The sequence below is a fragment of the Panthera pardus genome, unplaced genomic scaffold, assembly GCF_024362965.1.
Source record: "Panthera pardus isolate Hobbes unplaced genomic scaffold, ASM2436296v1 HiC_scaffold_27, whole genome shotgun sequence".
Taxonomy (NCBI): Eukaryota; Metazoa; Chordata; class Mammalia; order Carnivora; family Felidae; genus Panthera; species Panthera pardus.
Window position 1 is genome coordinate 39,655,114 of NW_026526843.1, and position 15,836 is coordinate 39,670,949.

General features: G+C 46.6%; 1 protein-coding gene across 1 annotated transcript in view; it reads left to right on the forward strand.

Annotated features, from left to right (window-relative positions):
• Positions 1–497: 497 nt before the first annotated feature.
• TSC22D3 (TSC22 domain family member 3) overlaps positions 498–15,836 on the forward strand; it is a 62,014-nt gene continuing 46,675 nt past the window's right edge. The window contains exons 1-2 of the mRNA XM_019435664.2: positions 498–662; positions 928–1,353. Of these exons, the coding sequence (XP_019291209.1) occupies positions 1,034–1,353 (320 nt within the window). The 5' untranslated portion in view covers positions 498–662; positions 928–1,033. The remainder of the gene's footprint in view (positions 663–927; positions 1,354–15,836) is intronic.

Consider the following 15,836-nt stretch of genomic DNA (forward strand, 5'->3'; position numbering starts at 1 on the left):
ATCGCTCTCTTTGCAGCCCCCACCCACCCCCGCCAGAAACAGGCTTGTGGGGGGCGGCGGTTGAAGGCGGCCACGAGGCAGGCTCGCGGGGAGCGGCGGCGTCTCTCCTGCAGGGGGACCCGTCCTCGGTGGGACGCGGAACGTCTGCCCTCCCGCGGAGCTCTCGAGACCAGAGATCGCTAGTAGATTTATTAACGGAGGATGCGCCCTGAGCGGCGAGAGAGCTCGAGCCCAGGCACCGGGCGCGCGGACGGGGTGGGGAGAGCCGGACCCGGCTCCCGGCAGCGCGGGCGAGGGTGCGGGCGGCCGTGTGGGTGCGAGGGTGCGAGGGCCCTAGGGTGCGGGGGGGGGGGGGGGCGGGGGATTGGGGGCAGAAGCCAGCCGGCCGCGGCGGCCGAGCGTTTTCCACCGCCCCCCAAACCCCCGCCCCGCGGGGTAATTTACATGCTATCACAGCCCCGTGCTGACTCCTGGGCATGAGGCTCACCGGCTCACTGGGTCACTCGCTCTCGGCTCCTGCCACCGCTCAGCCGGCACAGCCCAGGGGAGCCCGTGAGCGGGAGAGCCAGCGAGCCGGGGAGGGAGGGAGCGAAGGAGGGAGGGAGCGAGGGCGCGCCCCAGCTCTCCCTCTGCCCTGCCGCCCGCCCTTCCTGCTGCCACAGGTCCGCCGAGCCCCGCTCACACTTGGGAAACTTGGGACTGTGCTAAGGCCGCGGGTGGCACCTAGGGGGAGGGCAGAGGGGGAGGGGAGGAGAAGGAGGAGGAGGAGGAGGAGGAGGAGGAGGAGGAAGAGGAGGAAGTGAGCCCAAGGATCCGCTCAGAGCTGTTTGTCCAGCTGTTTCTTTTCGCACCCGGAGCAGCACAGCCAGGAGGTGGCCGAGCCGAGGGTGGCTGGCTTTAGGTGCTAATTTCCAACTCTTCTCGCAGCTCGTGTTTTCCATACACCCTGGAGTCCCCTCAGGCCAGCCCGGCGGGCGCGCACCTGCCAGCCGACCCTGACCTCGCAGGCCAAGCGGCCCCTGAGTCTGAGAAGATGGCCCAGTCCAAGACCGACTGCCGCTCACCTGTCGGTCTCGACTGCTGTAACTGCTGCCTGGACCTGGCCCACAGGAGCGGGCTCCAGAGCGACAGCAGCGGAGAGAACAACAACCCGGGCAGCCCTACCGTGAACAACTTTCGGCAGCTGCAGGAGAAGCTGATCTTCGAGAACCTCAACACCGACAAGCTCAACAGCATAATGCGGCAGGATTCGCTAGAGCCCGTGCTGCGGGACCCCTGCTACCTGATCAACGAGGGCATCTGCAACCGCAACATCGACCAGACCATGCTGTCCATCCTGCTCTTCTTCCACAGGTGGGTGACTGGGCATACAGATGGGCACGCGGGCCGGGCCAGCGCCAGCCTCTGCCGGACCCTCACCTCTGACAGAAGGCGCTACCGGGAAGTTCACAAGGGGCGGGGCGATAAGACTCGTTGCTGATGCTACCTGGAGTCCCGTGGGGCTGAGGGAAGGCCCTGCAGGTGGGAGCCCGATCTTGAAAGGTGCGCGCAGGAGACTTTCCCAGGGAAATGCTGGAGTCCAGAAGGTGGACAGAGCCCCAGATAGGTTGGGGGTAGCTGGCAGCACCCATCCTCAAATGCATACATTTCCACTGCCACTTTGGAGATTCTGTCGCAGAATGCTCTTGGGATCTGAGTTCTACCCTTCTCAAAATATGCAAACTCAGATTGAAATTGCAAGGGCTTTTAAATTACCAAGTGGCCCTGGCTGACCGCGAGGGTAAGCAAAATGTCAAGACAAATTAAGCCCTCTGCTGGTGTGGGGAGAGGGTGGAGAATAAGAAAAATTAGAGATGTGTGAGAATTTTTTGAGACTCTGGATGGGGGTACCCCCACCTCCTCCATGGATTACAGACTTCAATTTCCAATGATGGGCAAAAGCAGCCCCAGAGAGCATCCTAGGACCGGTGGGTGGATGAACCCATATCTTCCCAGGCCTGTGTAGGAGTGTGGGTCATACTTTCTAGAAATCCTGCTGAAGGGCAAGGAAAGAGGGAGAGGGGAGAAACATAATAGGAAGATATAACGTGGCTTCTGCCCTCCATCCAGTCTGAGACACTCTGGTAAGAGTCAGTCTTTAGCGGGGAGACAACTGAGGCAATTTTGAGTCAGGGGAAGCAGGAAACCCAGCCTTAGGCCTGGTGTTCTTAGAACCATTGGGATGGGACACTAGTGTGTGTGTGTGTGTGTGTGTGTGTGTGTGTGTGTGTGTTAGTGCGTGTGTATAGGGGTGGATCTTATTCTCTCAACAACAAAGGTTATATTAAGAGAAAGAGAACCCCGCTGAGATAGACCTGGGTTATGGTACAAATTGTGGCTCTACTTCAGTGTGTGAACCTGGGCAAGTTCCCTGATCACTCTGGCCTCTTAAGGTTCCTTGTAGTTCTGAGATTCCAGGTCATGGGCAGGTGGTATGTTGAGGCCAGGTAATAAGCAATTTTGAGCATCCACAGAATATTTGAATCATTGGGCGGCTTTTCAATGAAGCACACATAGGAAATTTTATAAGCAATTAAGATTGGTAGGAACTGCCCTCACTTGATGCTAAGGACCAGGTTTGCCTCTTCGGCCCAGAAATTCCAGGAGGGGACAAGCAGGGCTGCTGACTTCGCTAAGCATTATCATAACAAGTTGTATTTCTCAGGCATTTTCCATGCCTTCAATTCACTTTCTTATTTATTGTTTCACATTATGCATCAATTTATCTCATTGTCTTGAAGAAACCAGGCCACATGTGGAACAGGTTTCGAGGGAATCTTCCATTTCTGGCCAAAGATTACTACAAGTGTATTCACACCACAGACAGACTCTGCATCCCTGCGAGCTAAAGCCCTCTGCTCTGTAGGAAATTGGTGGTGGGGGAGGGGTGGCAGAAACACCTGGAAAGAGGGCCTGTAGCATTTGTACTATTTCAACTGGGAGAGAAACTGCCCCAAAATGGCATTGCTGAAGTATAAGAGGGAAAGCTTCCTCAGCTCTTGTTCCTAGGTTCAGGGCCTAAGAGGTCAGACCTATGTGCATGAGGTATGAGGCTGAGAGCCTGAGATCAAAATGTTGGCTTGTGCCATACCTTGGGATGCTTTCTGGTTATCTGGGTTTCTTGAATGGAAAAACCTCCTTTGTCACCTACTCCATTGACACCTGTCTGTTGACTCTTGGTTCTTGGCAAAGCCTGGAAATACTATGGGTTGGGGGTATGGGTGGAGGGAGCAGGGCAAATTGTTAAGAAGGTGTACCTGAGTACCCTGCCTCCTGGAATCAGAGCAACTCAGTGTCCCAAACAGCTGAGTAGCAAACCAGCAAGCCCTCTGGCTTCGGTGAGGCTGGGGAGTGACCTGGTCCTATGGTAATAGCCCTATAGTTCCAGCAGGACAAAGCATTATCTCATCTTCCTTGACCTTTCCTGGGACCTCAGAAATTGGAGATTCTGAGTTTGGTTTAGCTTTTGCCCAGAATGACATGCTCCTTAGCAGAGTAGGAGACCATTACTGTCGGTCGTGGGACTTCTCCTGTATCTGAGCTGGCCAGCCTTCTCCAAAGTGAAAATTTTGTCTTTTCTTACTTCATTTATTCCAGGGTTTCTGTCTTCAAAACTCAGCCATACTTTTTACTTCTGTTCCATTTAATGATTTGATGTTTCAAGTGCCATCATTTTTACTTCTATTCCATTTAATTATTTGATATTTCAAATTCCTGCTTGGGTGTCTTTTTTCTTTTAATTTGTCTACTTTCAAGCCTGCCTCTTCTCCTGGGAGAGAGACTCTCCTGCCTCTTCTGCAGCCTACTCTCCTACTGCAAGGGCCCCTATATTCTAGGGAGGTAGGGCAGGGCACATTCTTCATTTCTATCTGGTTTGTCTGCTTTGATCTGTCCCTGGCTCCTGGGCTTAGCTCTTGGTATCCTTGGAACACAAGGGTGTAAGCAATATGAGGGCAGGGATTCGTTTTACACTCACTTGTTTTTCCCTTGGCTTCCTGTTATATAGCCAGTGCTCATAACCATTGTGTTGTTATGTTGCTGTTGTTTTTTTGTCAAATGACTGCTTAATTATTGGTGTGGTCTTATGTAAAGATTTTACAATTTTAACCTAGTCTTTGGAAAAATACTTACTAATATTTAAGTGGGATTTCTGTTGTTATTTGAGCCACATGCATTAACTCTCATAGCCTGGTAGTTCCAGTGGACCGTGCTGTGTATATACCTACGAATGAGTGGTAACAGGCATGCAGCTTGTTGGTATGTGAAGTTGCCTCTAAAATATTGGGGGGGGGGGTGCCGGGATGGCTCAGTTGGTTAAGTATCTGACTGAATTTCAGCTCAGGTCATGATCTCATGGTTCATGAGTTTGAGCGCCGGGTCAGGCTCTGTACTGGCAGAGCAGAGCCTGCTTGGGATTCTCTGTCTCCCTCTCTCTCTGCCCCTCCCTGACTCGTGCTGTCTCTCTCAAGATAAATAAATAAACTTGAAAAAAATATTGAGTGAGGGAAGATGTGTTTTAAATACCATCCCTTCAATCTTGTGTTAGGTAACTAACAATTATAATAGATTAATAGCTAACATTGATGGAGCATTTACAACAATATATACTAATCTCATTTGATACTTATACCAACCCAATGAAATGGGTACTGTTATCACCCTTTTTGATTTTTAATAAAGGAAATTGAGGCTTGGGAAAATTAAGAAACTTGCCTGATGCCTCACAACAAAGAGCAAAGCCAAAACTCCACCTAAGATCAATCAGACACTAAAGAATTGTCTGCAAAGAAAGAATTGTTAAGCAGAGGTAAATATTAGCCCAGAAACTAATCAAGTGGTTAAAATGTCCTTACTAGGTAGGGTGACAAACCCTCCAATGTGAGGAAACAAGACTTTCAACGCTCAAACTGGGATAGTCCCAGGGAAATTGGGATGGTCGGTCACCCTTTTATTAAGGGACTCTGCCTTACCATTTGAATATACTTCTAAGACTGGAAAACTAAGGAGGCAGATAGAACATACTGGATAAGCAGCTAAAATTTCCAATTTAAATATAGCCTATGAGGGATGCCTGGCTGGCTCAATCCGTAGAGGTGACTCTTGATCTCAGGGTCATGAGTTCAAGCCTTACGTTGTTGGGGCGTGGAGCCTACTTTAAAAAAAATGTAAGTAAAAAAAAAATGTAAATAGGGGCGCCTGGGTGGCTCAGTAAGTTGAGCATCTGACTTCGGCTCAGGTCATGATCTCACAGTTCATGAGTTCAAGTCCTGAGTTGGGCTCTGTGCTGACAGTTTGGAGCCTGAACCTGCTTAGGATTCTGTGTCTCCCTCTCTCTTTGCCCCTCCCCTGCTCACACTCTGTGTGTGTGTCTCTCTCTCAAAAATAAATAAACATTAAAAAATTGTAAATAAAACAAAATAAAATAAATGTAGCCTATGAAAAAAACCTTGCAAAGTTGAAATTCGAGGGGCCTTAACTGATTGGTAAGGTGTGGCAAGCTGGTGTGAGAGCTTTTGCCATAGTCTATTATTGCTGTTGTTATAACCTCAAATTTTATTTCTAAGAATTTATTCAAAACTTCTTAATCGACTGTTCTGCCTTTGGTCCCCAAGCACACTTGCCCATTGTGGTCTGAGACACTCTGAATCTGAGTTTGCTTCCAGATCTAAAAGTCCTAGGAGTCTACCTTTAAGCTTCTAGCTGGCAACAACTAGTTCCCACACTCAGATGCTTAGAAAGTAATAAAGAGCAAAAATGTTGAATGGCTTTGTGTGTGCTAATTTATTTCACTTTCCCTATTGAGTTGATATATAGCAGTAAGGGGAAAGATGGAGATTCAGAGAGCAGGTTTCCAAGAAAAATTTGCATAAAAATTATTTGTGCTTCTCTAAGTAGGTCTTAGTACTAATGATTTCATAAGTGTATATTCCTGGATTTGACTTCTGAGGGCGTAGCCACTTACATGGTGTGATTTGAGGGGCAAAATGACTCCCCTGCCTGTCTGCTGTCATGTCCAAATTCATACTCTAAAATTCAGTTCTATGACTGTGTACCATCTAAAACCGAACCCCTCTCCCGTGGCACCAGTGGTATGCAGAACCACACCGTGAGAAACCCTGAATTAGAGATTGCAACCTTTGTCAACTAATTTGCCATTTGATTTTGAGGATGGAGGTTTTTTGGTTTTGGTGGGTTTTTTGTTTTTTTTGTTTTTTTTGGTTTTTTTGTTTTTTTTGTTTTGTTTTGTTTTGTTTTTTTGTTTTTGCTATGGAGAGGTTTTGGGTTTCCCTGTGGTTAAGCCTGTCATTCTTTGCCTTTGTGATTTTTTGCCTTTGGTATCAAGCTTCGAAAGTCCTTCCCTAGCCCAAGGTTATTTAAAATAACTATTTCTTGGGGCGCCTGGGTGGCTCAGTCGGTTAAGCGGCCGACTTCGGCTCAGGTCATGATCTCGCGGTCCATGAGTTCGAGCCCCGTGTCGGGCTCTGTGCTGACAGCTGGGAGCCTGGAGCCTATTTCCGATTCTGTGTCTCCCTCTCTCTGACCCTCCCCCATTCATGCTACTTCTCTCTCTGTCTCAAAAATAAATAAACGTTAAAAAAAATAAAGTAAAATAACTATTTCCTGAGTGCCTAGTGGTCTGACAAAGAATAGGCACTATTGGATTAAGGAACATTCCCTGTTAAAAATGCAAATGCATTTGCAAACTTAACATTTATGGTTTGGATGCCTCATGAAAATCTCAACATGTAAGTAATTGTCTTTTTCTTGAAGCACAGATGTGAATTCCATGTGCTAAGAGGCTTTCGCCGGTATATGTATATGACATGCGTATGTCATATGTATATATGATGTGTGTGTATTTTATGTATGCATATAAAGTATATAAGTAGTATATACATATATTACAGTAAGATGTATGTAACATAACATTTGCCATTTTAAGCATTTTAAGTATACAATTCAGTGACATTAGAACCATTTTTAAGTATACAATTCAGTGGCATTAAAGGCATTCACAATGTTGTGCAACCATCACTGCTATCCATTTCCTGAATTTTGTGATCATCCCAAACAGAAACTCCATACCTATTAAACAATAACTCCCCATTCTCTCCTCCCGTCAGCCCCTGGTCACTTCTATTCTACTTTCTGTCTCTATGAATTTGCCTGCTCTAGATATTTTACATAAGTGGACTCATACAACATGTGGCTTTTTGTGTCCAGCTTCTTTCACTTAGCATAATGTTTTCAAGGTTCACCCATGTGGTGGCATGTAACAGTACTTCATTCCTTCTTAATGACTGAATAATATTCCATTGTGTGGGTAAACTACATTTCGTTTAACCATTCATCTGTCCACAGACATTTGGATTGTCTCCACCTGTTGGCTATGGTGAAATATGCTGCTAGTAACATGGGTAGGCAGGTATCTTTTTTTTTCTTTTTTTTTTCTTTTTTTTTTAGAGAGAGAGAGAGTACACACACATGGGGGAGGGGCAGAGAGAGAGAGGGAGAGAGAGAATCTTAAGCAAGTTCCACGCCCAGCACAGAGCCTGACACGGGACTGGATCTCATGACAGTGAGATCATGACCTGAGCCGAAATGAAGAGTCAGAAGCTTAACCGACTGACCCATCCAGGTGCCCCTATGGGTATCTTTTTGAGTCCCTTTTTTCAATTCTTTGGGGTCTAGACACATAGAAGTGGGATTGCCCAGGTCCTCTCCTCAGAGTCCAGACAAATGTAGTGATTCTATGAAATGAGGAAACATCTGTTTCTTTGAGGACAACACCCCCTTCCTGAGTCAGCTGCTAGTGAACACCATGAAAAGAAAGCTAAAAAGTTTAATGAAGTTGGGAATGCAACCTGGTGCAGCCACTCTGGAAAACAGTATGGAAGTTGCTCAAAAAACTAAAAATAGAACTACTCTGTGACCCAGCAATTGCACTACTAGGCATTTATCCAAGGGATACAGGTGTGCTGTTTCAAAGGGACACATGCACCCCCATGTTTATAGCGCACTATCAACAATAGCCAAAGTATGGAAAGAGCCCAAATGTCCATAGATGGATGAATGGATAAAGAAGATGTGGATATATCTTATATATATATATATATATATATATATATATATATATATATATACACACACAAATATATATCATATATACATATATATTGTATATTGTGTGTGTATATATATATATATATATACACACACAATGGAGTATTTCTCGGCAATCAAAAAGAATGAAATCTTGCCATTTGCAACTATGTGGATGGAACTGGAGGGTATTATGCTAAGTGAAATTAGTCAGTCAGAGAAAGACAAAAATCATATGACTTCATTCATATGAGGACTTTAAGAGACAAAACAGATGAACATAAAGGAAGGGAAACAAAAATAATATAAAAACAGGGAGGGGGACAAAACAGAAGAGACTCATAAATATGGAGAACAAACTGAGGGTTACGGAAGGGGTTGTGGGAGGGGGTATGGGATAAATGGGTAAGGGGCACTAAGGAATCTACTCCTGAAATCATTGTTACACTATATGCTAACTAATTTGGATGTAAATTTAAAAAAAATAAAAAATTAAATTAAAGAAATAAAAAAAGAAAAGTAAAAAAGAAAAAGAAAAACACAGCCATTTCCCACCTTGATGGGTCCTCTGGCCGATACGTACTCATGTCCAAATCCTGTCACCAAATGGACATCCAGAAAAAAAAAAAGAAAAAAAAGAAAGAGAAGAGTGGGCAAGGCTTCAGCAGCTTCTTATCGTTTCTAAAGAAAGGAGTATGGAAAAGTTCAAGTTTTTTCTTTTTTCTGTATTCAAGCCTATAAGCACAAAATGAATTACAGAAGACTAACGATTTGAGACCTGACTGCTATGGCCTGTATTGTGTCCTCCCAAATTTAACTCCCAATGTGACAGTGGTTAGAGATGTGGCCTCTGCGAGATAGGTTTAGCTAAAAGTGGCTTCATGAGAGTGGGGCTCTCCCAATGGCATCAAGGTCCTTCTAAGGAAAGGAAGAGACTCCACAGTTCTCTCTTGACTAGATGAAGACACAGTGAAAAAGTGGCTATCAGCAGAAGAGAGCTCTCACCAGGATCCAGCTGGCTAGTATCTTGAATTTGGACCTCCAACTTTTAACTATGAGAAATCACTGCCTATGGTTGAGGCCACCCAGTCTATAGTATTATATTATAGCACCAGGGCCGACTAAGCTACTTCCACATACATTAGCAAACAAAATGGGTTAGAGAATCACTTCAAAGTAACCCTTGTACTTTATTATCCCTCAGTAAAGCTTAATTTAAGTGTATTTAGCAAGAAAATAAAATGAAAAAAGCCTCCAGTAATTCAGTACATGTACCCTAGGTTCACCAGTTTTACTGTTAACATTTCTTCCATATTAACAAAAATAAAAAAAAATTCTTTAAAAAAAGTTTAATGAAGTGATGGACATAGAAGCTTTATAGGGAAAATGATATGGTCTTGGGATGCTCATGAATTAGTGAGTCCCTTTCATAAATGTCCAGGGTCTACCATACCTTTTAGAAGAGTCACATGTGACATCATTAATTATCATTGACTTCTTTGTGTGGATTTATTTACCAGACCTTCTTTGAGGGAGGCAACTGACTGGAAGGAAGGCTCTATGGGAATGAAGCATGGGAAAGCCAAGTTTGGAGAAGAGAGGTAAGGAGACAAGGCTGGAATCCACAGAAGGTTTGCTGCAGCCCAGGGCTCTGGGTAGCATGAGAGCTGAAGAGGTGAAGGTGGAAGGTTTGTGCTCATAAAGACAAATAGTAAGAACAGAGCACAAATTTCACCTACGCCTCCAGTTTGCCAGGAATGGACCCATGTGAGTGAGCCCACCCCTCAGAAAATAACTCTTCCAGGGTGACCTTATTTTCCCTCCCTGCCTGAAGAGAAGGTTAATACTCCTGCTTATATTTGCACATCCAGATAAACTAACAAGCTCTCGATTCCAGGTAGAGTGTTGGCTCCTTTCCATAACAGGTCCTGAAGGCCGGGGAGTCTGGATAAATGGAGATGGATGTGTCTGGCCAGTACTTGCCCCCGACCTTGTGGGGCCGGGTGAGAGGAGTGAGGCCAGCCTTGTCTGCACCTGGCGGTGGCCGTTGCACTGTGTTTGCTCATCACGATGCTGCTCCTACCTGAACTTTCTCCTCTTATTTAAGGCATCCCTCAAGATAACTACAAAGCCAAAATTTGTCATGGGTGGTTGAGTTTACATAATAAATTGTTCGGTGTCATGCAAAATAGACTCTTGAGCTCCAGAGAAGCCAACATGCCAAGTGGGACTAAAGTTTGGGCACATTTGGTGGGGCACTCTGTGTGCTCAGTGCACTCAAGGGAAGGCATTCCATGACCACAGGGGTCAAAAAGACAAAATTTCCCTTTTAGATGAAGCCACAGTAACAGCCCGGGACATGCTGTGCCATCCCAGTGCCTGCAATAATGGGACAAGGATTAGGCCTTTGCTGCAAGACCACAGCTTTTGGCAGAGCAGGCCCTCCATATAACCCTGTGGGCTAATGGAAGCCCCATGAAGTCCAGAAGGCTAGATCTTAGCCTCAAAAAAAGGTTTGATGAGGAGTCTTGGCAGGGACTTATGGAGGCCCCTATCGACCGTGCCGAAATTCATCTGGGCTAAGGAATCAGAGTGGGCATAAGACAGGGGTCTGTGAGAGTAGAAAGCAGACTTTTCCAAATGCTAATCCAGGCAGCAGGGAATCTTATCAGTGGGCAAGTCGAATTCACTTGTACCTTCTAGCTGGAGATCCCTGCCTTAAAGTAACTATTGCCCTTTCGGGAACAGGTGTGAGATCCTAGCCAGCCAGTACAGGAGACCGAATGGGAAGCTTCCCATGGTGCAGACACTAGCCCAAGGAGAAACAAGAGCTGGAAGCAGGCTTGATCAGTGATGCCCCAGGCTACGCTATCAGCCTTCCTCTCCTGGGAGCCGCTTTCCTCAGATAGGCCCAGCTTAAAATCAGGGCCCTGCCTGTGGACAAAGCCCCACAGAGACCTTCCTCATCCTTTCTCGAAGGAAGAATTTAGTCACAAAATAGGCTTGGGTATTCAACCCACTTCCTCTTGTCTTCTCTTCAGGGGAGATGTAGAGCAGCTGCTCACAGCTTAGGGGTCTGGCCAGGATTTCTGTCAGAGCTGTCTAGGCCATTGATTGGCCATGCCTGCTATCCCTGAGGAAGAAGGGGGTGAGAAGTGATAAGAAGAGAAGTGGTTCCAATGGCTCCTTGCTGGCTTCCTCCACATGTACACACCACCCCTCGACCACCCTCCCTCACCTCGCATAGCCTCACTCCCAGACTAAGTTGGGCCTAGGCCAGCCTGAGGGCCCTGACTCATATCTCCCATAGTGCCTTATGTAACAGAACCAGGTTACTGAGGCATCAAGCTTCTGCTTGCTCAGTGGCAGGCTTCCCTGAGGCCAGGCATTCAGAAGCCTGCTGGGGGTCTACAGAGCTCAATCATATTTCCAGGGGAAAAGCCTACTCTCCCTGTAGTGTCAGGCAAGCAGTCTTCTCAGAGGCAACCAGGTTGCAAAGGTGATCCAGCCTGAGTCCCCACACTCAGCAGCAAATGTAAGCAGGCAGGTGAGCTGCTGTGGGCTTAGTGTGGTTTGGGGCATTCGGCGGTGGGGGCAGGAGGGGGGCAAGGAGGGCAACTTCTTCTATTACCTGATCCTATGCTGCTTAAGAGACAGCCTGGTGCATCTGGAGGGGCCCCAGAACAGGTCTTAGAAGTCCCTCTTCCTTTTGTATCTGCTTGTTGGTTCAGGGGCTGCTCTGGGACCCCATGCAGAAAAGGGTTTACTATAAGCTGGAGGAGCTGTTTAAAAGAAGGCCAATTCCCAATATAGTCTTCATGAAGCCTTAGAGTCCCCAGGCTGGCCTGAATTCACAATGATTCTTAGCTTTCTTCCTGGTCTATTCAGAAAATTACATTACCAGCTTGCTGCAACTGAGCCCCCAGCGAAATCAGGCTTACCAGATTCGCTGACATATTTCTTTAATAAGCTCATTTGACTATCTACAACACAGAATAGCCCAATCAATCTAAAATTCCATTGGCTCAAAGTTTGTGACTAAACCAATAGTTCCTCTTCTGCTCTTCCCCAGTGTTTGCCTGAGCCCGCCCCACTGTGCTGCCAGCTGGTAAGTGGCTCACAGGCTGAGAGTAGTTGGGGACACTGCTCTCTGGTTAGAGAAAAAGAGGAAGAAATGGAGAAACAATGTAAAAAGAAAAGTGGTGTGGGAATTACCAGTAGACATGTTATATCCAAAGCTCAGATTCATGAATCCTCAGACAAACTCAAGACCATCATCTCAGGGCTCAGGAGAGCTCCCTGAAGTTTCCCAGATCACGGCCAGAATCTAGTCAATGTTGGGGAGTGTGAGGTTGAGGTGCAGAATTTCTTTTTCTTGAGAGCCCTCCCAGGCTTTGAGCCCTTTGCTTGTCCCTATCCCCCTGCCCTTCCAGTTTAGAGTCCATTGCAGTAAAAACAAAGCCAAACAAAACAAAACATAACAAAGACGAAAACAACAACAAGGAAAGAATAAGAAAAGCCCTGCTCTGTTTTAAGGCAACATACTTGGCCGGCCCAGGTACACAGAGAAATGAATGATGGCAGCACCTCATTCGGCCTTGGACTGAGTGACCAAGCATCTCAGTCAATCAGTTCATCATTTACTGACCAAGGGCCCACTTTTACCGAGCACCCACTGTGGATTTATTGAGTGCTTACCCTGCCTAGCACTGAAGAAGAGCTGGAAGGAGGAAGAGGCTAGGATGGGGCCTGGGGAGCTAAGAGTAGAGGAGTAGAGTAGCTGTCCCGAAGGCCTTCAGGGGAACAAAGCAGTTCCACTAGAGCAACTCAGGCCCAGCAGGGACTCCTGCTCCTTGACGGAAAGGCCTTAAACTTGCTGCGCCCTGGTTCTGCAGGTCTGGAACTTGGGTGGTGCCGAAGCAAACTAGGAAGGGAGAGTCTCTGTATGGTGGTGGCTTCCAGCAGGGCCTTAAGAATGGTTTGGCTTTGGCATGATGGGAAGCAGCTACAGTGCTCCCTGGTTGGGACAGGGGAGGGGAGCCTTGCCAGTCCAGTGGGGATCATGGGTAGGAAGGGGCTGGCCTGGAGTGGGGACAGCAGCCAAGAACACTTTCCATTCTTCCTACACTGAAACCCAGAGTCTCCAAGCTTCAGGAACTAGAGGAAGGCCAACTCTGGCCCTCCTCTCCTTGCTCCTCTTGACTCTAGGTGAGCTGGTCCCTAGCACTCTCTCCTCAGGGACCTGGGCTAGCCCTGGTAGGTTAGGGCCTCTAGGGCCTGAAGAAAGCTCACTGGGACCAGGTGGGTTGAGCTTGGGAGTACAGTCGAAGGTGAGCACCAGAGGACCCAGGGGGGTGTGCGGCTTCATATCTCAGCACCCCTGGCCTTGATCTCCACCAATCCCCTTCTGAGGTGGGTAACAGAACCAGGGACATGTCAAGGTGCTGCCATGAGAATATATACACAGTTTGCCCAAGTGTCTTTGGAAAAAAGTTGCTAGCCTTAAAAAGTTGCTAGTTTTAGCCTTATATGCACCTTGGTCAAATCCTTCTTTCCCGGATGCCCTACCAAAGAAGGTCCTGGGGTAAAGCTGAGAAAGGAGGGAAGCCTCAAGCTGATAGGAAAGGGATAGCAAAGGGAACCAGCTTCAAGTCACCTGGGGAAGGAGAGTGCTACTTATGGTCAGCACTCTGCCCTTGCTTTCTGGGACCCTCTCCCCCAACTAGTATGCTGGGCACTCGTGCTCACACCCTTTCCCACCAGTGCCCTGGAGAACTCACATTTAAATTTATGAGCATGTTTGGTCAGCAACAAGTATTTTCTGTACACCTTCCATGTGCCAGGCTCACTGTTAGGCACTGGGAATAGAATGGGAAACTCACAACAAGAGACATGGTCACAGCCATCATAGAATAATCAGCAGAGTAGGAGAGATAGACAACAACCAAACAGTCACATTAATGGATGTGTATTTACAAACTAAGTAAGTGCCAAGAGGGAAAAGGAACGAGCTTTTGACAGAGAATATAACAACGGAGCAGACAAGGCTTCCTGAGGAAGTGATATTGAGTTAAAGAAATGAATCTCTAATACTGAAATCATCAGACCCAGTCTAATTCTAATGAGCAGATCCGGGCCAAATGAGACATTTTTATTTATTTATTTTTTAATTTTTAAAATTTTTTTAATGTTTATTTTTGAGACAGAGAGAGACGGATCATGAACAGGGGAGGGGCAGAAAGAGAGGGAGACACAGAATCTGAAGCAGGCTCCAGGCTCTGAGCTGTCAGCACAGAGCCCAACGGAGGGCTCAAACTCACAGACTGTGAGATCATTACCTGAGCCGAAGTCAGATGCTTAACTGACTGAGCCACCCAGGTGCCCCCAAATGAGACATTTTAAAACAGAGGACTTAGTAAAGACCCACTGAAGTCATACCACTAGGTAGCTGCTCACACCCTTGGAAATATCTCTAGGCCATGAGTAGCTGGCAGGTCCAAAAGAGGAGGACTAATATTCTGACAAGAGGAAGAGATGAGTTTAAAGCACACGGGGCAACTAGTACTTAATGTCATCCTTTGCTAAAAATAGTCCATGACAGTATGGAAATGTGTAAAGGCTGGCCCTGGGGACCTGTGATAAAGTGAGTATAGCCTGTGGGGAGGAAAATTTTGTTTTGTAAATTATTTACTATAAAGAAAAGAGAAAGGGGAGGGTTATCTGGGTTTTCTTTTCTCTTTGTGGGCTTCCTTCTGAGTTATGAATGCTCCTCATTGTACAGAGGCAGTGGGGCACAGAGCTTCAGGCTGTACTCCTTTCTGGAGCCTGAGGTGTAAATTTTCTGGGCTGCAAATGTCAGATATTTGTCCAGGCTGAAAAACAACTTGAAAACAGAGGGGAAGGGGGGCTGCACCTTGGAGAGGGGCAAAGACATTGATCAAGGGGCTCCAAGGAGCTTTCACTGGAGAGAGGTGGTCCCACCATAATGGCAAGGCAGGTAACAGTCAAGAGCTTGGCACGATCCAAGGGAATCTAATTGTGAAGGGTCCAGATAAGGCCACTGAGACTTATTTAGCCAATGGGAGGTAAACTTGGTACTTCAAGGAGCGGTGGGGCAGAGCTATAGGAACTAAGATGATGATTGATCTAAGAGGAGTTTGAGGGTGGAGGGGAGGGTGGTGAAGAGAGAGAAGAGTGGTTGATCTTCAAATATAAGAAAAGTCACAACTCAGAGATGGTGACTAGCTGCTTCCAAGCCACACTAGGAACAGAACAAGAGGAAACAGGCCTCTACTGTAGCATGAAGAATTGAGATTAGATAATAGGAAGAACTTCCTGACTACAAGCATTCAGAGAAGCTAAATGAAAGTACCATGGGATGTTATAATACTTTGTAAATGTGGGGAAGGTGGTGACGGTAGAAATAAAGAACTGGGTAAAGGTGTAAGAGGAGCTGGTTTATAAGGACCATGGACAGAAGGGGACAGACAGGCAAAGGAGTCAGAAGCAGGTACTCAGAAGGAAAAGCAAAGTGCATGTGTGGCATATGAAAAAAAGTGTTTGCATGAAAATACTTGCATAATAAAAATGTCTATGAAATTTCCATTGGAGGCCAGTCATTAAACCTAGCACATACCTCCCAGGCCTGGAATGGTGTGGGGGTATGGACTCAAGAGCAGTTAGGGCACCTTTCC